Here is a 24,473-nt window from a genome sequence, read left to right on the forward strand (position 1 = left end):
ACACGTAGATATATAGGTGCACACACAGATATATATACATATATACACATGTAAATAACTTTTGCCCTTTTATGAATTTTCAGTCTCTTATCTGGCAAGAATAACTATATATATATATATACACACACACACACGTATATATATGTGTGTATATATATACACACGTATGTACACACAGATATACATATGTACACACATAGATATACATATATAAACATATACATATGTAAATAACTATAATAACATGTTAATTATATATTTTATACAGAGATATTTATTATGCTGTATTTATATATTTTTATAATTTCTCAGTTTTATATGCCTTATTAATTTAAAAGGCAGAGAAGCTGTATATTTCTAATTTCTCTCTTAAAAAATACTAAATTTTTTATTATTTGTACATAGTCTATAATTGATTTGCTTTTCATGAGGAAACTAGCTCTCCTCAACTGGCATCCAAATATGAGGTGCGCATTTACCATACACTGCTTTACATATATGATCTCATCTATCTGACAGTAATTCTAAATAGGAGAAGAACACAAAGATTTCAAAAATGTTTGGATTTGCTTTTCTGATTGTTCATCTACACCTAAATTACTATATTTGAAATAGTCATTTTGATAAAATGTTTTTACTTGCTAATATCTAGTTTATACTTCAATCAAATTCAGCAACAGAGAGAGCAAAAACATATGAAATATGCGATGAGATCAGTCCCTTAAAAAGACTGGAATCAAAACCGGAGATTTATCATGAGACACATGACTTGGGCCAGATTCTCCAAAAAGGAGGGTAAATATGTAGAAGCAGAATCAGCCCTGCTGAGGAAGTGAGGAAGAAGGACAGAAGCCATTTGTCTCTGAGGACCATCTGATCAGGGAACAAAGAGGCCATTTGCTTGTGTACCTGGAACCTTTTGGGATTGGGACCTTGTGTACCTGGAACTTTTTGGGACCATGTCCCCCATCATGATCAGGGAGCAAAGGGGTCATTTGCTTGTGTACCTGGGAGCTGAACACCATGACAGGAAGTGTCCTCATTGCCACCCTGGCCTGAGGTTTGGGCCTCTGCTCCCCGTGTAGGTCATCTGGGTTCACAAGTACCAGCAGGCCCAACAGCAGCAGCCAGAAGAAGGTAGACAAGTGGGCGGGAACTACTGAAGAAAGAACAAAGGGCCCCAGAGTGACCAGGGCACTGAATTTGCTGCGATGACCAGGATAGTGACCACACCAAAGACCCAGGGAGCAGTGACAGTAGAAAATGGTTCTACAGATGAAAACTGGGGACTGCAGCAAGGACCCTTTAGCCCCCATCCTCTTTTCTTTAAAAAAAAATTCTTTGGGGGTATAATTTACATTAAAAAACTGTACATACTTCATGTATACAACTTGATGAGTTTGGAGATAAGTATTCACCCATGAATCACCACAATCCATGACAAAAGCATATCCATTACTCCAAAAATGTTTTCCTGACCTGTTTATTTATTATTAGGTTTTTTTTTTTTTTTTTGGTGGTAAGAAGACTTAACAGCACAACCCTCTCAGGAAATTTTGAAGTATTCAACACAGTATTGTTAATTACAGGCACTATGGTGTACAGTAGATCTCTAGGACTTACTCGGCTTGCATAACTGAAACTTTGTGCCCTTTGCCTAATAATTCCCCATTTCCCCCTCCCAGGACGAATCTATAGGATATTACACTGAAGTGAAATAAGACACACACAGAAGGACAAACACTACATGATACCACTAGTATGAGAAATCTAAAATAGTCAAAACTCATAGGAGCAGAGAGTAGAACAGTGGTTGTCCTTGTCCTCCTTCTTGATACTCAGCCAAGGAGAGAAGGGCCAGGCTTCCAGCAGTCATGTGGGCAGGGGCTTTATGGAGCATCCTGGATTCCTTGCCCTTGTACTGCCCTCTCTCTACCTACTCGTAATCCTCCTGAGGCTACTGGGAGAGGATTCCTTTGCTATAGCTGCACAAACACACAGACAGGCAAATAACCAAACCTGCCCAATGAGTGCATGGATCCTCACCCTTAAACTTCCCTTCCTTGTCCTTAACCTTAACTCCCAGGGTACACATTTTCAGATTAGTAGAGTACATTGCTTTAAGTTGATAAGGGGACATTCCTGAAAGGCCCAAGTCAGTATTTTCCATTATTTTTATACTCTGTAATCCCTTTCACTACCCATGTAATATCCCAACTGCACTCCCATGAACTAGTTTTAAACACTTTGGCATTTTTGTGTATAATTTACATATTGTACCGTAAGTTCACTTCAAGTTAGTTTTTAACAATATTTACTAAAAATAAAGAGTAGTTTTGATGTTTTCCCATTTAATAAACACAGCATGCTATTTAAACAATATATGAAAATACATAATATTTATGGACAAATAATTCATATTAATGTAGCATGTTTGATTAGGGAACTGATATGGTTTGGCTGTGTCCCCACCCAAATCTCATCTTGAATTGTAACTCCCACAATTCCTACATGTCATGGGAGGAACCCGGTGGCAGCTGATTGAATTATGGGGGCGGGTCTTTCCTGCACTGTTCTTGTGATAGTGAATGAGTCTCACGAGCTATGATGGTTTTAAAAATGGGAGTTTCCCTGCACAAGCTCTCTCTTTGCCTGTCACCATCCACATAAGATATGACTTGCTCCTCCTTGCCTTCCACCATGATTGTGAAGCCTCCCCAGCCACGTGGAACTGTAAGTCCAATAAACCCCTTTCTTTTGTAAATTGCCCAGTCTCGGGTATGTGTTTATCAGCAGCACGAAAACAGCCTAATACAGGAACTGAACAGTATAAAAAATGTAGACAAAGTTTAACTATGTATTACAGGTTGAACATCCCTAATCTGAAAATCAAAAATCCAAAATGCTTCAAAATCCAAAACCTTTTGAGTGCCAACATGTTGCCACAAGTGGAAAATTTCACACCTGACCTCATGTGATAGCTCGTAGTAAAAACGTTGTTTCATGCACAAGATTATTTAAAATATTGTATAAAATTACCTTCAGGCTTTGTGTTTAAGTGTAGCATGAAACATAAATGAATTTCATATTTAGACTTGGGTCCCATCCCCAAGATATCTTATGTATACGCAAATGTTCCAAAATCCGAAAAAAATCTAAATCCAAAAAACTTCTGGTTCCAGGCATTTCAGATAAGGGATATTCAGTGTGTATACTGCATTTAAAACTGGCTTCAAGAATTGATGTTGGAAATTTTTAAATTTTGATTTTCAAAAAGTTAGCTTATTTTTATAACTTTTACATATGAAGAAATAAAAGATAAGCTTTTAAGTTGTGATTTACAAACATATTTTCACAATTACCATAATGCTAGGTTTGGATGTTTGCTTCCCTCAAAAAATGAAGAGTCAAAATAGCCATAATCATTACTATATTTTTTGAATATAGATTTTTTGAAGCACTATAGACAACTCGGTGTTTCATAAATTTTGATTGAATGAAGGCAATGTGTAGATCTAGTGAAGATCAGAGACATGTTTACAGCAAAAGTATGCATTCTGCCTCCAACCATTGATTGACTACAGGTTTGCATTAAACAATATGTGCTAGATCAATTCCATCTGCCTCTCAAGTTTTACTCTCCATCCTTCTCTACTCAATGACTCATTGTAAAGAGTTGGCTTTTATGGATTGCATCAAACAATCCCTTGTGCTATGGTTTCTGTTGGGTTTGGCCACTAGAACATGAAGATATGTGGAGCTGGGTATCTATTTCTCCAGGCTGTAGGTCACCACAGGCTGGCTGAGTCTTGTGACTGAAAGTTGCAGCTCCTGGGAAGGGGTCCTCTCCATCTCCTCACCTCTTCAGGCTTAGCTTGACCACAGGTCTCTAACATTAGTCACAGTGTTCTCCATTTTTTCTTGTGGTTCCACCCACCATCCCCCATGCTTTTCACACATTTTAAATATTCTCCTCATTAAACTCTCATCAAATTACATAATTTGAACTTGAGCATTTTGTCTCTTTTCTGCCTTGACCCTGACTCTTATGTAATCAAGGACTATGAATGACAATGAAAAACCACAGAAGGGTTATAAACCTAGTAGCCTGAGGCATTCGGCTAACGTTAAAGGAACTGAGCAATTAAATCATGAGTTATCTCATCTGATCTCTGTTAAATGCCACACACACTCAGCCAAACACATATTTAAAGCAAGAGAAAATCAGTCCAAACATCATTTTATTGTTTATTTTAAAAGTAGAAATGGAAACCACAAACACTCTTTAACCATAAACACTTCCTAAAAAATCTGTAAAGTTTGCAAGTCATCAGTTGGAAAAAAAAAAAAAAGTTTTGCTAAGTGAAGCAATTATTCTTCACTCCATCCCAATGAGTAAATTATGGAATTGTGTGTGCGTGTGTGTGTGTGTGTGTGTGTGTGTGTGTGTATGGGGGATGGAGTGAAGTTTAAAAGTCTATGAATATGAATAAGAAGGTACAACACTACTGATGAAAATTATGTATAGCACCAATGTTTGGAGTGAATTTTCATTACTTAATCTGTAAATGGAAATAGAGCCATAGCTTTCCTGTCCAGGGTGGAAGCTGGAATCCAAGGAAGGGTAATTTATTATGTGGCAAGGAGACAATCCCACCCATCCCGTAATTGTTTGAGTCTTGAAGAATTCATGGAGAAGCTGCATTATAAACACAAGAGATGACTATAATAGTGCAATATTTTTGAAACATGATGTGACAAGCTGGATCACTGACTTCCCCACTGACCACGGACGTGCAGCGAGCTGTGCTCATGGCATGATGGCTGGCTGAGAACACTGGCAGGAAAGGACACACAGCAACTCAGGGTGGAGGAAGCCCAGTTCTTCCTGTTCAGTTGACCATGCCAACAAGAGGCCAGAAGAGAGTGCAATATGGCACTAGGGAACACTTGTCTCAAAGTATAAAATGTTTATTGATTTTCCTTTAATAAAATCCTTCCCACTCCATTATGGCTTACATTATTGAGGTGGTGCCAGCTACTGGTCTCCAGTGAAGATATTTTTCCAAAGTGAAGGACATATTCATCCAGATTCTTACTACTCTTTACATCTCTGACCCAAAAAATGGCTATGCCTGCCTGGCTGCAGCATACTGTTACCCTCATGTGCATGCACACACACACACATGCACACTTATGGGAAAGTTACAGTCGATGATTCTTGAAGTAAAAGAAAATCCATAAGCCCCAAGGCAACACCTTGGAAGAGGTTGATGGACCCAAGAGAGAAAGGTCATGTGAGAGTAGAGGTGTGACCTCCTTTTCCCCAGGACATGTAGGATGGCCAATAAGAATCAGTACAAATCTTTCCACTTCCCCCTTCTGCCTTGTTTACTTTGTTTTATTTCACCCTTCTTTCACCCTGTTTTGTTCATCCTCTTTACAGGATAAAAGAGAACCAACTGAGAGCCACAGGGTTGAACTGGAGAACAAAATACTGGTTACAATGGAGGCCTATGCTCTGGAGGCTAAGGTGTGTAGCCTTCCAAAGAAGACCTTCGTAACCAATGGTTACAGTATATTTTCTTCCCAGGCACTGGGCAAAACAGCAAAATTAATGCAATTTTTTCCAAGTCTCCCTCCCTCACCCTCCACAACCATAACTCAGGCAGCCAATATTTCCTTGCATTGCTCCACTGTCAAAAATGCTGCACTGGGCAGCTCACACCAATAAACAAACAGAGGAATAATTAATTATTTAGGAAGATATTCCCCCCAAATTATCTTGCTGTCTGCCAAATCAAAACTTCCCTTTACTGATGACCATCAGCTTACTATTAATGTCATTTAAATTGGTGGTGAATCACACTATACATACTTATAGTGATATTCACCACCAGTTTAACCCTCCCAGAGGACCCTGTCATCCTTAAAGTAGATCTTTGTACATTGGAAAAAGCTGTAACCCAAATCTGTTGGGGTCAATGACACATGGAATCTATGGCATTTAATAGTATACAATCACAACACCCCCACCCCTTGCTCCAGCTCACTTTTCCAAGTGGCACTGCATCCTGAGGGACCTATAACCAGTCATGATGACAGAGGAGGTAGATATAAATAACCACAAACAAAAAGGGCATCTCTTCCATGAACTGGATAATGTCCCAAGGGAGCAACACATTTCTAGCTTCTGACCATGTTGTCCTAAACAGTTCCGCCCAAACACAATTTTATATTAGCAAACGTAGTGTTGCTCAAACCCATTGATTTGCTGCGATTGGCCAAAGTACAATGAGCCAGTTGTCTTCATGAAGGCATTTTCACAAAAGTCATGTTTTCAAAAATCATCAATGAAATTCACTGTAAGAATGCATCCAGGTATCTTAAAAATGTGCTAATTCTTTTTATTAACACCATTGCCTCATGCAGTGAGTTTTAGAACAACTACAATGCCTCTTAAGGAGACCTGGACAAGTAAGGTCTTTCAGAAAGGAACTGATGTAGTGAACACTGGATTTGGGGACAGGACTCATCTACCTCAGTTGCTTGCAGAGGCCTGGGGAGCCTCCTGCGAGGCCATGAGGTGGCTGGGCTCTTACCTTACCACACTGCTTACATTTCCCCTCCTGCCGACGCCTGTGCACCCAGTGATGACGTACAAAATTCTGTGGGAAAACAAAATTAAATGAATATTTTTAAAAATGTATTTCTATAGACAGGGTCTTGCTCTGTCACCCACACTGGAGTGCAGTGGTATAATCATAGTTCACTGCAGCCTCGAACTCCTCTGCTCAAGCAATTCACCCATCTCAGCCTCCTGAATAGTGGGAACTACAGGCATGAGCTACTGCACTTGATTGAGTATGTTTTAATTTGCAAATCTCAAGATTCATTTTTTAATGTGGTAATACTATTGATTTATATAAACCATCATCTAAGCCCAGATGAGCCCAGAAACAAATATTTATGGGTATGACTTGTTTAACAATAAACATGAATCTACGTGGACAAATTAAGTTACTTCTCCATCCCCAAAGATCTTTCATATCTGTAGATTCCACTTCTCATGCCCTCCCTCCATGTCTTCCTAGTGGCAAGTGGCCACACGAGATTGCAGTTACTCTACTGTCTTAATAGTCAAACACTCTGCAGATTTGTGAACACAGTAGAGGACCTTGAGCTGGGAGGTAACTGAGGCAGGTAAAAGAAATACCCAAACAAAAGTGGAAAGGTGAAGGGGAGAAGCTGAAACAACAATATCCAGGTTCAATTTAACAAATAGGTATGTAGTGCTTTATCTGTGGCAGGCAGACACTATACCAAACATTCTAGCTAGAGATAATGTAGATCAAACTCTCAGAAAGAGATCTCCTAATACAAGACATAGACGTGAGAATTATTGACTAGATAGAGTGAAGAAAGAGAAAAGCTGAAGGCAAGAGATGTCAAGGACAAGAGATACAAGCATATCGATGATGTTTTTGCAATGGTATTGTGTTTAAACCATCCTTGGGCACCTTGAACTATTACAGATTAGCTTTCAAGGTCTATCTTTGTCTCAGACTGTAGGAAACACAGAAAGTCCTCTTCCTCGCAAGTAGACAAGCACTCCTGGGGCAGAGTCAAGCAGCGCCATTCACCACTGGTTCTCAGGATACATTACAAGAAAGTCATCCTCAGGACTAGGAATGCAGGCAAGCCCTAACAACTTACAAACAATTCATCCCTCTGACACCAATACCCCTAAAGTACTCATTGTTTTCTTTTGCCCTTTTCTGGGAAAACACACTTTATCTAATTCTAACATGTCTATTGTAGGGTCTAGCCATAACCCTTATTTTCTCTTTAAAAACCACTTTAATATATATTCAATTATTCAAATTTTTCCTACATGCAAGGCACTGTTCTATTAGTACGTACAGATGGACAGAAAATAGATCAGTGTAGAGGGAAAAAAAGTTATATATCAAGGCATGAAATTCAGAGTGACAAGAAACCACTAAGAAGCAGTAGCATTATCAATACTGAAATGCCACCTCTATTTCTCTTAATAATGTCAAATCCATTTAAACTAAAACTAAACAAAGACCCTGGAGGAATAATGGTCTTTTAACTATAATCAGATATAAATAAGCACAATGGTCCCACAATTTAGTCTAATGTTTGTCTCACTTTTCCTACTACCACAGTTTAATAAAACAAAGACACAAGCTTAGATTGTCCTAAGAAAGAAGCTAATTATAATAGCTAACACTTGTTGAGTACTGTGAGCCATGCGCTTTAAAAAATATTTTATAAGTAATAATTCTTCTAATCTTCATGAGAATTTTCATGAGTAGAGATGCCACTTAGTTGGAATATATCAGTAAAATCCTATGAGTTGTTGAAATATTGAAATATATGTTGATTGGGAAATTGCAGTTTAGTGCCCCTACCATCTCTCTGACTCCTCCCTTGCATCCCCTCAACATTAGAGACCACTTCTACCTCCTCATTATTAAGCAATTATAATGTTAGTTTCTGACATAATAGGTCTCCAGGATCCTATTCCAATGATCTCTCTCTTCTGAAAACAAATCATGTTGTCTGAGCAATATTACTGGTTCCCCCAAAGAATCTCAGAATGCCAGGCTGGGCCCAGCTGGTGGTGATTGTCTGTACAATCGTAAATATCCACCTGGATGGACAATTCTGGGTCCTGTGGCTGGCTGTGGCTTTCAAGAAAGTGACGGCAATTCTAGAATAACCTGCCCAGTTATCAGTATATCCCATCAGTTCAGTGCAAAAATTCTACTGAGGATGAAGGCACTGGACCCTCTACCTCTTTACTTTGCAGCTGAGGCTACTGCTGACACCTTTAGCATCTGCCTACTCAACCGATAAGATGAGAACCTTAGTCCACTGCCTGCTTAGGAATAAGGGTTAGGGAGAACCAGAGCCAGCTGCCAACTGCAGCATATCCCAATTCGCATTACAGTAGGGCACATTATCAGAGGGTTTGACTTGAATGGTCAACATCATTCTCATTTTACAGATAAGGAAACTAATGCATAGAAGTGGTTACTCAAAATGTAAAGGTCAAAGTGAGGGTCCAAACCCAGACAGGGTGGCAGCAGAATCTGTGCCCTTACCATTGTGTCACTGTGCCTTTCCTCTGTTCTGCAAAACAGGGCTCACGCTACTTCAACATGACACACCAACAAATGATTTCAATGACAGTCAGTAGTAGAAATATTGAATATATAAAAATGTCAGACAGTATCATACAGAATAGAAAAATGTAATATAATTGCTGTTAGTGTAGCAGAAGCCGAGGGAAAAGGAACAATATCATTGATGTTCAGAAAAAAATCTGTAGTTATTGAGATTATAAATCACCTAATGACTATCAATTTAAGAAGAAACATGTTGGAAACATTTGATGCAATTACCTGTGTGAAATCATGGCTGACTCATGGGATCATTTAGCAAGTAACAGCTCTACTCAAAAGAGTCAGCCAACACTGTCCATAAATCAACAATTATTTAGAAATCTTAACACTGACTTCATCATTTGCACTGCAACACACAGTTATCCCTTCTTCCCAGGAGATATGTTCTAAGATTCCCAGTGGGTGACTGAAACTAGGGATAGTACCAAACTTTACATATACAACGATTCTTCAGTCTCATAACTGAGAAAACTACTAAGTGATGAATGGGCAGGTAGTGGATATGCTGGACAGAGGGGTGATTCATATCCCAGGACAGAGCAGGATGGCACAAGATTTCGTCGTGCTACTCAGAACAGCATGCAATTTAAAACTTACGAATTGTTTATTTCTGGGATTTTCCATTTAATATTTTTGGACTGTGGTTGACCTTGGGTAATTGAAACCTTGGAAAGCAAAATCATGGATAAGAGGGGACTACTGTATATAATTTGGTAAGCAGATGTAGAATATCATATAGTTTAGTCAGGGAATAAAAAAGAACATTTAAAAATTATTATTTAAATATTACTCTCTATGGCTCTACCATTTATTAAATATTTTCAATATCATCCTTCCTAGAAAATAAGCCGAAAACTAAGGCATGGATTGATAAACTAACTTATACAAAATCACTATCATAGAAGAAAATGAGTAATTGTCTCCAAACTACAGCTCTGCGATTTGAGATGTCCAGCATCCTTCTGTTCAGAGTTCTTTTTAGGCCCAATATAAATTTATTCTACTGATGCTTAATTATAGTTTGAACAAAGCAAACATCCAATACATGTGTGTTGAATTGAATGGAATTATCCACCTAATTTCTTTGACGATTAAATCACATAGTTACCATGGAGGAGGGGAGGATCATCAATTGCCTTCATCGATAAGGAAAAAAAGTTACTATAGAATCATTTATTCTAATCCTCATATCCCAAGTGCTTTAATTTCTCACACTCTTTTCTTTTGACCATTATTAAGAGCTCCTAAGTTGCTGAACTGACATTGGATTCAGGATCCTTAACACTGCAAATGTGACTGTTGATATATTGTTGTTAAGATAGCAAAGCAAGGCTTCTAACACCGTAAAACCTTTTTATTGCTCGTCAATAACTTCTGAATTATTCATAAACAACTTCAAGTACTGGGCAAGGAAAGGGCTATTACTTACAGGTGTTAAAATATTGGTAATGCATTATTTCAGGGCTTATATTCAGTATTGTTAGCAAAAATACACAATACAATTGCTTGGCTATTTTCAAACAGCCAGTTGAACTGGGATAAAAGACTACAAATTGGGTTCGGTAAATACTGCTCAGGTGATGCGTGCACCAAAATCTCACAAATCACCACTAAAGAATTTACTCATGTAAGCAAATACCACCTGTTCCTCAAAAACCTATAGAAATAAAAAATTACATATATATGTGTATATATATATACACATATATATATATTTCATAGAGTTTGAAAGGATCTTAGAAATCATAACCCAGTCCGTTATGGCTTATGACTAAGAAAAAGGAGATCCAGAAAGATTCAACTTAGATGACTCCAACAAATATTTATTTAAAACTTGTCACATGTCAGGCACTATGCAAATGCCAGGGCATAGTGACCAACAATCTGTGCTCCAGAGACTCTTACCACTTGGTGGAAACGAAGCAGAGGTATAATGTGAACTAGGGTCAAACTAATTCTAAAGCAAATCTTCTTTCATTTACTAAATAAACATCTGAATTAGTAGTAGTAAGAATTCTTAATTTTTAATTAAGAATATCAAATGGGTCATAGTCAGTGAGTCATAAGTTTCATCTTCAAAATGTCCTTTTAGACTAAGAGTTCCTAAACATTTTGGGAGAAATGAATACCTTTGTAAATGCATTCGGTCAGCAGATATCCATCAGTGACATATTCTGTGTTTTGGTGCAATTAATTTAGGACAAAATCTAGGAGTGATCTCCCAAAATTTACACTAAAGAAGGGAGATATTCTTTAGACAAGCAAACAGTAACATGCATAAATTATTATGGTATACAAAGTGACCTGAAAAGAAAGAACAAGACACTTTGATAAAGAACAATATGCTATGTATTTAAAGGTGGTTGTAAAGGAAGACCTCTGCAAAGGACTGGGGTTTGTGTCCCCTCAAAATTTTTATGTTGAAATCCTAAACCCCAACGCAATGGTAATAGGAGGTAAGGAGTTTGAAAGGCGATCAAGTAATGAGGGTAGACTCTTCATGGATGCAATCAGGCTCCTTATAAAAGAGACCACAGAAAGCTCTCTCACCCTCTTTCCTCCACATGAGAATACAATGAGAAGGTGGCAGTCTGCAACCCCAAAGATGGCCCTCACTAGAATTGGACCACACTGGTACATTGATCTTGGACTTCCAGCTTGCAGAACTGTGAGAAATAATTTTTGTTGCTTATAAGCCACCCAGTCCATGGTATTTCATTACAACAGCCTAAACAGACTAAGACAATGGCTGAGGGGGATGATATTTGAACTGAGGCCTAACTCTAAGAAACAGTCACGCAAAGAGATTTTCAGTACAGCAGTGAAATACACAAATATCCAAAGGTGGGGAATATCTTGGTATATGCCTCATAAATGGAAAGAAAGTTCATGTGGGAGCTGGAGGTGGCTGGAAAGGCAGGCAGGGGCCAGACAATGTGGACCTTTTCATGCCAAGACAGAGGGTTTGCTTTTGCTCTAAGAGTTATGGAAACCATTGGAGAGTTTTAAGCCAGGGAAAATTATATTAGGCTGGCTCAAAAGTAACTGTGGTTTTTGTCATTACTTTCAATTACTTTTGCACCAACCTAATAATCTGATTCTCATTTTGAAAGATCACTCCTTTAAGTCATGGGTGGATTGAAAGTGAAAACTGAAGAATCATGAAGCTATTGCATTGGTCAAAGGGGAGAGGTCACAGTATCTTAGTTTAAGGTGCTGATAACAGAATTGGAGACAGTTGGATGGATTTGAAATATATTTTATAAATAAAATTGAAAGGACAGGCAAATGAATTAGATGTGGGGAGTCTATGAGAGAAGGAATAAACATGACTCCCCAGTTTTCTCAGTTGAGAAGCCATCTCATTTCCTGAGGTGCATACGATTTTCTTAAAATCATTTTTATGGTGATGGAAATAGTCTAGTGTTTGATGTATTATATTTGAGATGACTGTGATACATTCAAAAGACATGCCAAGTGGAACTCCAAGAAGGGCAGACTGGAAATGTAAAGTTAGGAGTTGTCAGCCCACATGGTATTTGAAGCCATGAGACTGGATAAGCTCCTCTAACAGGAGTGGGCAGACAGAAGAGAACATAGAAAAGAACTAAGCTCAGAGGGATTTGCAGAGGTTGGGGGAGGAAGCAATGAAAAAGAATAGGAAGGGCCATCTGATGAAACAAGAAGAAAATTAGGAAAGGGTGATGTGAGAAGCCAAGAGAGGAGAGCATTCCAAGAAGGATGGAATATGTAGTATCTTGAATATTTTTGAGAGACTGGATAAGGAAAGAACAGAAAAATAAATAATACCTAATACATTTAGCATATAGGAGATCATAGGCAACACTGAAAAAAGAAGCAATTTCAGTAAATGGATAGAGTAGATATCAGATCAGAACAGGTTACAATGACTAGAAAGTGACATACTGAAAATAATTTATATAGTTAACACTTTCTGGAAGCTTGGCAGTGACCACAAAACTGAGAATTAGAGCAGTAGGTAAGACACAGTTTGTGGCTAAGGAATGTTTTTGGGTTTTTTAAAGATAGAAATTATTAGAGTGTGTTTATGCTGATAGAAATTATCTAGAAATGAGGGGATGAAAATATATAAAAGAAAGGAATTTCAAGTCCTTGATAAGAAGACAAGGGAGAATATCCAAAACGCTTATGGAAGGTCTAGCTTCAGAGAAGTGGTACAGACTAATGAAAACAAAAAGCATCTTGTATTAGAAAAATTGCACGATTAAAATTGTCTCTCTTTCTCTCTTCTCCTGCCTCCACATTGACCTATCAATTGAGAGAGATACATATTGGAGGGCAGGAAGCTAAAGGTGGGTATATGAATCCCCTGGTTGGAAAGTCATAAACTCCATCTTAACTTGAAACAACCCCTTCTAGTTTCCTAAATAAAGCACCTTCTTCAATTGAGTCACCACTGAGTTACCTTCTGGCCCACACTGTCTGCACTCTGGGTGGCACTGAGGCACCACAGCCCTATCATTCTTCTCCTGCTTTCCTCACCCTGCGCATGGCCCACAACCTTCCTATTGCTGCCATGCTGCACAAACACAATGGGAGAAGACAACTGATGGGGACAACTATGTTTTTCTCTTTCTACAACCTCCATCCCAACCTACTCTCTTTCCACATGTTCTCCCAATCCTTTTGCATTGTCACTAGCAATTATAGCATTCATATTCATCAACTCTCTTTAAATGTTTGTGATTCTCAGATATCTCCTATTTCCACTCTCCACGTTCATCTATTCCCACAGCTTTCATTACTGTGTAAATAGGCTGATGACTCACAATGCCTGACCTCCAGCCCAGTCTTCCTCATAAGCTCCAAACTCATATACCCACTCAACCTTCTATTGGGCATCTCCAGTTGAGGACAACAGGGATACCTCACACTTCACAGTTCTACAACTAAACTCATTACCTCCCCAGCCCATCCTCAAATCAACTCATTTTCCAACATCTAATCAGTTTTTCAGGTGTGTGTGTGTGTTTGTGTGTGTGTGTGTGTGTGTGCGCGCGCGCGCGTGCGCGCACTTAGCAGTAGCTTGGTTTAGTCTGGGCTCCTCTTGTGTCCAAAATCCAATCAATTACTACATCCTGTCAATTTTGTTTCCTTCAAACTCATATCTACCAACGTTATTCTTAGTTCACGTCACCATTATTTCTTGCCTAGATTACTAGCATGGCTTCTGAAAGTTGTCTCTATGCCTCCAACTCTTGAACTGCATGGTATTTCCTCCACGCTGCAGCCTGAACAATATTTGGCTTAAAGTAGTTTAATGCTCACCTCCCAACTATACTGATGATAAAACACTCAACTTGCAGCATGGCTTACAAGGACCTTCAAGGTCCAGCTCTTGCTATCTCAGATATCATGTCTTACTCAGTACACCCTCTGTCACTTGGACTTGTGTGCTCTTCTTTCTATCCAGAAGGCTCTTGCCACTCACCTCCTAACCACCCTCCTCTCACTTAACTTAGTTAGCTCCTTAAGGTCTCAGCTTAATTGCCACCTCTTCCAGGAAGCCCCTTCTCTGACCCCTCTCCTCTCTTTCCTATTTGTTACTACACAGAGCTGATCTGAGGAGTAGACCAGCTGGGGAGGTTTCCAAGGGGTAAATCTGTAAGTGGAACTGAACCTTGTCTCCCTGAGAAAGTATGCTTATCAGAAATCATTTTTACCAGACTTTGTCTTAAGGAGGATACCGTATAAGATGGTAATGTTTGGGAGGCAGTGAGTGACTGCTGGGCAGGCTGAACTACATTCTAGGAGGACAGGTTCTGTTCATTGCAGGCTTTTGTTTCACTGATTAGGGAGTGCAATTTTGGGCCTGGAGCTAAACTGTCCAGAATAACACAGGAGGGTTCTTGCCTGAACTGTGCTTGCTGTCTCTGCTAAATAAAATGTGAACAAATACGTGCTGTCTCCTCTTGTCATACCTCTGCTTCCCAGTAACACATCAGTAACAACTCTTCATTCTAACTTCCTCTTTACCTGTTTATCTTCACGACCAGACTGGAGGGTCAGGGACTGAGAACTGAATATAGTTCTAGCTTATGATGTATTTATTTATTTACTTAACAAATGAAAACACTGAGATTTAGAGAGCTTAGGTGAGACGCCCAAGATCACACACATCAAGGCTGGTTTTGAAAGCAGACCATCTGACTCCAGGGCTCATAGGAATAACCAGTTACTGTGCTGCCCCATGAATGGCTTATACCCACTCAAAATTGAAAAATGCACTTAAAATCAACCAGAACACATGGCAACAGAGCGACACTCTGTCTCCAAATAAATAAATAATAAAAGTCTATTTCTTTCTTACCCCTTCAATTCTATCACTACCGCCTTCCTCTAGTCTCTGGTTCATTTGGTAAGACCTTAACTCCCCAGTACATTTTATGAGAATAAAGTCCAGTGTGCACATGTTGAAAGACTTGAAGATTTTATTGATTGTGTTTACTGATGTGTTAACAAAAAATTGGCATGCAACAGAAAGAGATAGAATTTATTTTTTATTCCCTGGTGAATATCTATGAATCCACTGAATCAATGAGAAATCAAAAGTGATACTTGAAATCAAGCTCTGAAATACTCACTTCTCTTGGTGACCTTGAGCCTCCTTCTCGAAATGTTGGTTTACATCTGAAATTAATCTGTCATTCAAAAAGAAAAGTATATTATATTAGAGATAAGCATCAGACTAGACTGAATTACCTGAGGAAAAAAAAAAAAACAGTGACAGATATTGAGACTGAAAAGCGAAACCTCCAAAGAACAAGGAATAATACTCTTCTTAGTCTTTTGAAATCATCACATTAGATAATCAACAGAGATCCCAGGTGATTCTATATCTCCAACCCCTTTCCTTCATTCTCACAAATGAAATCTAAGTATCTTTAAACGATAATGTTCTTACACCATAAATTTGAGAAACTGAGATAAGAAAGAGCCAGAGGAAAGATACTGGCAGCTTAAACTACCCAGCTGGGTTTCTGATTGTAAAAGTAGAAAATATAAACTTGAGTTTTTTTAGTATTATGACAATTATTCAAAGACAACAGAGTTATTCTTTTTTTTTTTTTTTTTTTTTTGAGATGGAGTCTCATTCTGTCACCCAGTCTGGAGTGCAGTGGTGTGATCTCAGCTCACTGCAATCTCCACCTCCTGGATTCAAGCAATTCTCCTGCCTCAGCCTCCTGAGTAGCTAGGACTACAGGTGCGTGCCACCACATCTGGCTAATTTTTTGTATTTTTAGTAGAGACGGGGTTTCACCGTGTTAGCCAGGATGGTCTCCATCTCCTGACCTCGTGATCCACCCATCTTGGCCTCCCAAAGTGCTGGGATTACAGGCATGAGCCACCACACCCAGCCCAGAGTTATTCTTTATAAAAGGATTCAGCACTGCTTTTCTTTTAGATGTGGAGGTCTCCTAGTAGGCACATTGACATTTCGGTTAGCTACTCGATAAAGTGAAAGGAGCAAAAGAATGAAGGCAGACATGAGTAAGTGAAGTTGGGGCAGAAAAGAAAATATTAAGATAACATGTTGGTAGTCATTGCCACAAGATATCAGATAGGATCAACTGGTCATGTCAGTGATACTACATGAATGTCATGGGGGACTAAAATATTTCAATGCATTTACCCATGACAGCTCAAGAACATAGATAATACACAGAGAAACACACACATTAAAATGTAGTGGGAAGTGTGAAAGGAAAGAGGATGGCAGGCAACTCACTATTGGAGCCTTTCCCATCCCCTAAATGACAAATAAATGGACTTTGCCGAATCCACTGATTCTGGAGGCACACCACCACCGGGATGTCACTTCCAGTCCCACCCACACATTTGAGCAGCAACAGGAGGAGCACTGCCCCAGCAGAGTGAGAGCCGGCTTCCAGCATGGCTCGCTCCCTTGCAGGCACTTTAGGAAGACGTAAACCACACAAGTCAGATATATGTGAACAACAATTATAAACAGCTTATAGAACTTCTTCCTTCTTAAACAGCTTGTGGAACAGCCTATGGGTGGATAGTAATGCTTGAACTGAGATGATATAATAAGAGAATCAGTGCACACCAGGCTTTTCCATCTAACTGTGTTCTTCCTTTTCCCAAGAGTCAACGTAAAATGATATCAAATTACACTTCAGCAAACAAGACAGTGAACGACCCTTAAACATTGTCTTTCCATTAGTAATCTGGTAATAATGTTGGACTTCCAGTTTTTTTTAAGGGCATTGTTTTCAAAAAGTTGGAACTGGAAATTTACACCCGGCCTCTGAAGACCAAATACTTGCAATGTAACAAAACTGCAGCAGGGGGCGCGCTCTTACCTTTTCTAGCTGCTCAATGCAGGCAGTGTGGACGACGATTTTACAGACTGCACACTTCCTCCTGAGAGCTGATTTCTACAATATTCAATTCAAAAGACAAAAAAGAAATGTTAACAGTCTGTTCTGAAGAGTTCCCTAGTATTCAAGTGGGCATATATAATAAATACATAAATACAGCAAATATTGTAATTATTTCTATTACAAAGCAAATTTAAAACTTCATCTTAAATATTGAATAAACTGACAAACTTTATCAACAGTCTCTCCACTCACCAAGTAGCTCCATATCTGCATGATTTAGGGTGGGCTAGATTGTCTCTTCAAATAATAATAATAATAGCTCCAATATTTTGAGCATATAACAAGAACCGGCTCTTTGTTCTGTCATTTCTAAGTTTCAGAACCTTACAATATAGGCATTATTCTCTTCCATTTTAAAATATTTTCTACATTATCACTCAAGTAGCTAAGGGGCAAGACCAACATCCAAACTCAGATCTAAGTTGAAAACAGGCATTCTTTACCTATTGCCAAAGAGTCTAGATTTCCAGGGGCCAGTCATTTTAGGCTTCTATCCCAGGCATGAGTCTAGACTAAGTTACTTTGGTTTCTGCCCAAATCTTCCAGAAGTAAAGGAAGGCAAGTTCAGCTTTTACGCCCAGGAAACAATAATAAGAATAGCAACAAAAGCAGGAAACGCTGCTAATAGGAATATAGTATTTGCTATCTGTTCTTATAAGCACTTCACAAATGGTAGTTCACTTAACCCTCACAACCCTATGAAACAGGTCCTATTCTTAATTCCATTTCACTGATGAGAAAACTGCCCAAGGTCAGTGAATTAAGGCACAGCAGGGCCAAGTGGTCTGGCTTCAGAGCTCATGCTTATAAGCATTACACAATTCGGCCTCTCTGACAGTCAGTATTAGTTTAAAATTATAATGAAATAAAACTTTTTAAAGTTTATCTTTTTTCTCTAATGATAAAAAATGGACTGCATGGAGAGAGATGAATGAGCAGAATCTACATTTCATGACTGCCAGTGTCATGCAGGATCTAAGATAGGAAAGTTCAGCCCTCTCTATAAAGGACAGACTGGAAGGAGGATTTGTATGAATAATTTCTGTGTTTGAGCCTGAAAGAAATGTACTATAACTAAGCCTATCTGTCAGATGGGCTATCAAAGCATCCAAGTGTGAAAGGTCCTGAGTTCCTGTCCTCTTAGAGATTGCTGGCAACCTTCCCCTTCCGAGGAGTGGTTTCCCCTGCTGAGGTATAATTTTTGAGTCAATTGTGTCAGGTAGGTGAGAAGAAATAAAGCATTGCTGCGGCCAGAGATTTGAAGAGCTGCAAACCACCACTTTGGAGGGGTAGGATTAGGAAAGAAAATGCAGCCTCATAGGTCTTGGACAGCTGCATTCATTCAACATGGGGTATTTACACATTATCAGCCACCAACAAAAACCTAAAACACTGCAGTACCGCTGCCATGAAACTTGTAGAAGAAATCCACTGACTGAGATTCCTTTATTCTGCTTGCAGATGCTTTTATCACTCTCGGATTTCCTCTTCCTGAGGGAAGAACATGGTGTAGCACATGAAATACGTTTGACAATTGCTTTTGCACATAACAATGATAAAAGAAACCAAAGCATCTAGCTACACTACTGAACAGTGTCTTGTTCTACTACTAAAAAAGAAAAGAAGAGGAGAAAAAGAAGGAGGGGGAGGAACAACAAGAAAATATACAGTAGTAATCGTAGTAACACAGCAGTAGCAATCAAAAGAAGAATCAAAAAATTCTATTTTGCTCTACAGGGTAGAGCACCCATAAGCAAATCATGGTTTTCCTTCTGTTTCCTATGGATATCCTGGTGCGAATCACTGCTTTGGCACCACCTGTGGAAAACGCATGGGGCATTTGAGTCACATTGCTAATCAGAGTTATAGCGACACAAAGGAAACTGGAGTTGATTTTAGTCTATTCATTTCCCATGAAACTCCTAGTAAATTACATTGTGGATAAGCAATGCAATATTACCACAGGTAGGAAACCACTTACAGGGTGTGATTTAAGGATGCCTGAAAAGCCTCCCTCCTTGCCAATAACTCCTGTCCTAGTCTAGCTTCGTGCTTGACACTACGCTCTGCATTAAGTTCTATGGAGTTCCAGGGATTTCTTAGTCTGTTATGAAAGTCACTGAAGATGGAAGGAAGATGCGGAGAAAACTCAGGAAGCCTCATGCATTCAATGAAATGCAATGCCTCCTCCTTTGTTTTACAAATCAGGATTCTGAGTCAAAACATCTTTTGCACAAGGGATCTGGGCTAGAAGAATTTGAGAACTGGTGCATTAAGATATGCTATCTCTCAGCCTTCTGGAACGTCATGTAAATGCACTAACATCATTCATATGGAAAAACTGAAGTGCAACGTTCCGCAGATGATAATATATGGAGTCGAGTGCTGTAAGTTCTAAAACTGATTTTAACTGAACTATATTGATTTTTAAAAGATCCTCTTAAAATATATTATGAACTTATGTGCCTTTTGAGGCAGAATATATAAACCATATTCTAAATTTTTCTTCATAAAGACTACAACATGATGCACTGTACAAAGAACAGTCATTTTTCTCTTTCCTGTCCTTCTGTTTGGGTAGAGCTCCTTTTGAGTCAGTGTTGCTGTCTTTTGTTGCTCTCAATTTCCTAAATGGCAGCTTCTCAACAGCTTTTAATTTGAGAAATCAGATAATTACAGTTTACAATCATATGTAAAATTAAGTAAATAAATTCTGAATAAAGGTCCCAGGTCTTTTGCCATAGTAGAAAAGTAAATAGATTTTTAGTTCCTTAATTGAGGGAAACTGTTTTAGCAAATCTGAAATTTTAATCACTGACTTCACGGCGTATGACTACATTTCAACTGGTTAAAGTTATTTGAAGTAGTTGGATAATAAGCTTCCGGACAGAAATTGCCCAAAACACATAGAATTTTGTGCTTAGTTAGGTTGCAATTTTTCATTTTTAAGTTCCCAGCTATATACAAAGGTAAGATGCAGGAATCTGGACATTCTAAATACTACAAATATTCACTTTTTCCCAAATAACTTATATGAGCCAGTGCTTACTTCTCTATGAAAGGTGATAAATTAAACCAAGAAAAGTCACTTAAAAGCATTCAGTAGGGGCCGGGAGCAGTGGCTCATGCCTGTAATCCCAGCACTCTGGGAGGCTGAGGCGGGCGGATCACAAGGTCAGGAGATCGAGACCATCCTGACTAACACAGTGAAAGCTCGTCTCTACTAAAAATACAAAAAAATTAGCCAGGCATGGTGGCGGGCACCTGTAGTCCCAGCTACTCAGGAGGCTGAGGCAGGAGAACGGCGTGAACCTGGGAGGCAGAGCTTGCAGTGAGCCGAGATCACGCCACTGCACTCCAGCCTGGGCGACAGAGCGAGACTCCATCTCAAAAAAGAAGCATTCAGTAGGTTACCTCTTATTCCTTACATTGGGACATAGTTGTTATAGAACCTAGCACAAAAACACAATTTAAACAAATATTGCCTAGAACATGAAACATGTTTAAAAATTAAAATTATTTAAAAAACAATAATTTGCTCTCATCAATGAATGTAAAGGCCAGTTGAGCTTACTGCCTTAAATATCAAACAGCATCTAAGCACCCTTACTAAGGGTTTCCTGATTTTGCTGGTGTTGGTATTCAAAAGAAACTTATTTGTAGGTGTGTGGTACGGGGTGGGCAGAGGGGGGAACATATCCATTTAAACTAAGACAATATGGAATACAGTATAGATCACAGTCCATTATATTACACTGTTCTAATAAAAACATGACCAACATTTACTTTAATAACAACACAATAATATATATGCTAGGTTTTAGGATGGTGGGCATGATCTCACCAGCAGCCATACAGTGGTTATAAGAGAAAACACATCCTACATATTTCCCATGCTGCAGGCACTGCTGGCATTGAAAGCAGTGACAGCTCTCCACCAATCTTCAGCTCATAGCAGGCAAGGGAGAAAAACTGTCACAGCTTTAGACCACTGGAGCAGGGAATGGGGATTGAGGAGGACAGAGGCATCAGTGGCAGGCAGTGGTAGAGAGTATACAATTGTCCCTAATAAAGAGATTAATATTGAATCCTATCCCACCCAACTACCTCCCTTGCCTAAGTCCCTGATCTATATGTACCAAGAAAGCTATTTTTTTTCTTCCTTTGAGCAAGATATGTGATTTCTGCTAAGTAACAATGAATATCTGGTGGGAGTTGAGAGAGTTTGATAGAGAAAAAGAGGAAAGGAAGGAAGGGAAAGATGATGAAAAATAAAGATGAAAAAGAGGGAAGGGGAAAAGACGGGAAAGGGTAGGAGAGAAGGGAGAGGAGAGGGGAGGAAAGGAGAAGAGGGGTGGGTCCTTCAGGGCCTGGGGTTACCTACTTTCACAGGCCTATGATCTATAAAAGGATTGGGGCCTTTTTGCTGCCCAAGGTAAGTAAAATTAAATATCTGTCATTCCCAATTGTCAGAGGTTTGACACCCAGGAAGCAGGTACAACAAGGCTGGCTGTCCCCTTCTGAATAAGGCACACGGCAAACTTTATTTCTTCCTGGAGTGGGGCCAACTGCACTGCCTGCTGACTACATAGCTTCTACTGCAGTCCTAAGAGCTCCCACTGAGCTTGCCCACCTCGATAGGTGGAATCACCAGAGATGGGACATGGGGAAGGCAGTAGGAAAAGAGCCAGCATGGCAACCGGTTCTTAGTCTCCCCATCTCAGAAGAGCTCAGAGGCCAGAGGCTGCTGCAGGACCAAAAACACCAGGGCAAAGTCTGAGCTCATGGCACCTCACTCCAGAATTCCCAGACCTAATGCAAGGAATCACCAGCTATGAGGCCACAGTGAGCAAAGGGATGACAGCCAGGAAAGGGGCTTCAGGCAGAAACCAACAATACTGTGAGCGCATAAGCGGGCAGATGGGGCATGCTGGGGAAAGGGCCAGAGGGGGGCCACATGGTGAGAAGCCAAGAAGAAGGACAGAGGAGGTTGCTGGGCCAGGCCTACCCCCAGCTGCCTCCCAGCTTTCTCCCCCATGGTTTCTCTACCCCTTAGCCTCCTAGATGGGAAGATTCACCCTGAGGACTAGAAACCGAGAGAAACTGCAGGGAAACTGCAAGAGAGGCCAGGAGAGTGCTCTCCTCCTCCCCGTTCTCCTTCCCTTTTAGACCACAAAGCCCAGTCCACAGCAGCATCTTGGAGATGGGTAGGAAGGAGGCGCCATGCAGCCCTGGCAGGACTGTGCTCTCCTCCTCTTCAATGGCGGGGCTAATGGAATGCTTAGGAAAGTGGAGGGCAGGAACCTTCCTAAGCTCTTAGAATGTCAGGAATCTGGTGTCTTCTCAGTAGGCATTGTCTCTCTGGCAACATACACAACAACATTGTTGCTGTATAATCCAAGGTAAATGAAAACAAGAGTTCTTTGATTTATTTAAAAACCTAATTAGAAGAAATGACAAGCATATTTGGCAAGTTCTACTTCTCTGGGGAGTCTGGGATGCAATCTATAAATTGGCATTAGGAAAAATGAAGAATGACATTATCTGAAAGTTCCATTAATATGATTTCAGGGCCAAAGCCTGACCTCCACCATCACTCATGCAGGCTTCTCTTTTTCTTCAAAAGAATATAGAACATTTTGGACAAGCCAGGAGGGTGGCCGGCTGAAGTTCCAGCACACTCCTTTTTTTTTTTTTTTTTTTCGAGACGGAGTCTTACTTTGTCGCCCGGGGTTGGAGTGCAGTGGCGGGATCTCGGCTCACTGCAAGCTCTGCCTCCCGGGTTCACGCCATTCTCCTGCCTCAGCCTCCCAAGTAGCTGGGACTACAGGTGCCCGTCACCACGCCTGGCTAATTAATTTTTTGTATTTTTAGTAGACAGGGGGTTTCACTGTGTTAGCCAGGATGGTCTCGATCTCCTGATCTCGTGATCCACCTGCCTTGGCCTCCCAAAGTGCTGGGATTACAGGCGTGAGCCACCGCGCCCAGCCCAGCACACTCCTTTTATCCTCAGTATATCACTCATTCTGTCTATGACAACAGGATCTCATGATTCCAGACCAAGGAGCAAAGATGCCACATGTCCGGAGGAGTCTGTGACCCGAGTGGAAACTCAGACCTCTCCTTAGAGGTTCAATTGCAGAGAGACCTCACTCCATGTTAAAAGGTCCCAGCCCAGACCCTGAGTAGTGTTGGCCCATGTTGGAGGGCAGGCCTTCATTTGTAAAGACTCCATGTGTTTGTGCAATGTGATCTGTGGACAGACAAGGACTTGGTAAAGGCTGAAACCTTCTGAGATAGCCCCCAACAATCAACACCCTTGATAAGGGATGATGCCAAAAGTATCTCAGAATATCTGGAAGAAAAGCAGTAGGAACAACTAGAAGTTGGGTTGGAGACTCTTACAAAGGATACACCAAAATACTCATGCAATGCTCAGATATACACCAATACTCCTGAATCTGTAGATGCCAGGTATCTGGAATCATGATGGTTTGAGTTATCCTACATAAGAGAAGATTCCATATGGCTGAAACAATCTGTTACTGCTGACTTTTCCAGAATATATTTATGGAAATTTAGTCCACCAATTATTTTAACCATCACTATGTGTATAAGACTATGTGAGTGCTGTACAGGATATAAACAGGAGGAAGCTTCTGTCCTTGCAAGAGCTGGCAAGCTACTTCAGGAGACAAGAGGAACTTGGTAGAAAAGGCCATTCACAGGAGAGAGCCACACATGGCTACATGCTCAACAACAGCCCAGACAAGAAAAGCTGTCATCTAGAGGAGGGCAAAATCTGAGG

The 24,473-nt window shown here is 39.9% G+C and overlaps 1 protein-coding gene across 29 annotated transcripts in view; it reads right to left on the minus strand.

Moving 5' to 3' along the window:
- The window catches only part of DGKI (diacylglycerol kinase iota), a 496,276-nt gene that overhangs the window by 285,584 nt on the left and 186,219 nt on the right, over positions 1 to 24,473 (minus strand). For all 29 annotated transcript variants that reach the window (XR_010159013.1, XR_010159015.1, XR_010159014.1 and 26 more), the window contains 3 exons: positions 17,585 to 17,659; positions 15,842 to 15,898; positions 6,603 to 6,668 (listed from right to left, as the gene is read on the minus strand). Coding sequence is in view for 25 of the 29 variants with exons in the window: in XM_063815623.1 (XP_063671693.1) it covers positions 6,603 to 6,668; positions 15,842 to 15,898; positions 17,585 to 17,659 (198 nt within the window). In the remaining 4 variants the exon portion in view is untranslated. The remainder of the gene's footprint in view (positions 1 to 6,602; positions 6,669 to 15,841; positions 15,899 to 17,584; positions 17,660 to 24,473) is intronic.

The sequence above is a fragment of the Pan troglodytes genome, chromosome 6 (genome assembly GCF_028858775.2).
Source record: "Pan troglodytes isolate AG18354 chromosome 6, NHGRI_mPanTro3-v2.0_pri, whole genome shotgun sequence".
NCBI lineage: Eukaryota > Metazoa > Chordata > Mammalia > Primates > Hominidae > Pan > Pan troglodytes.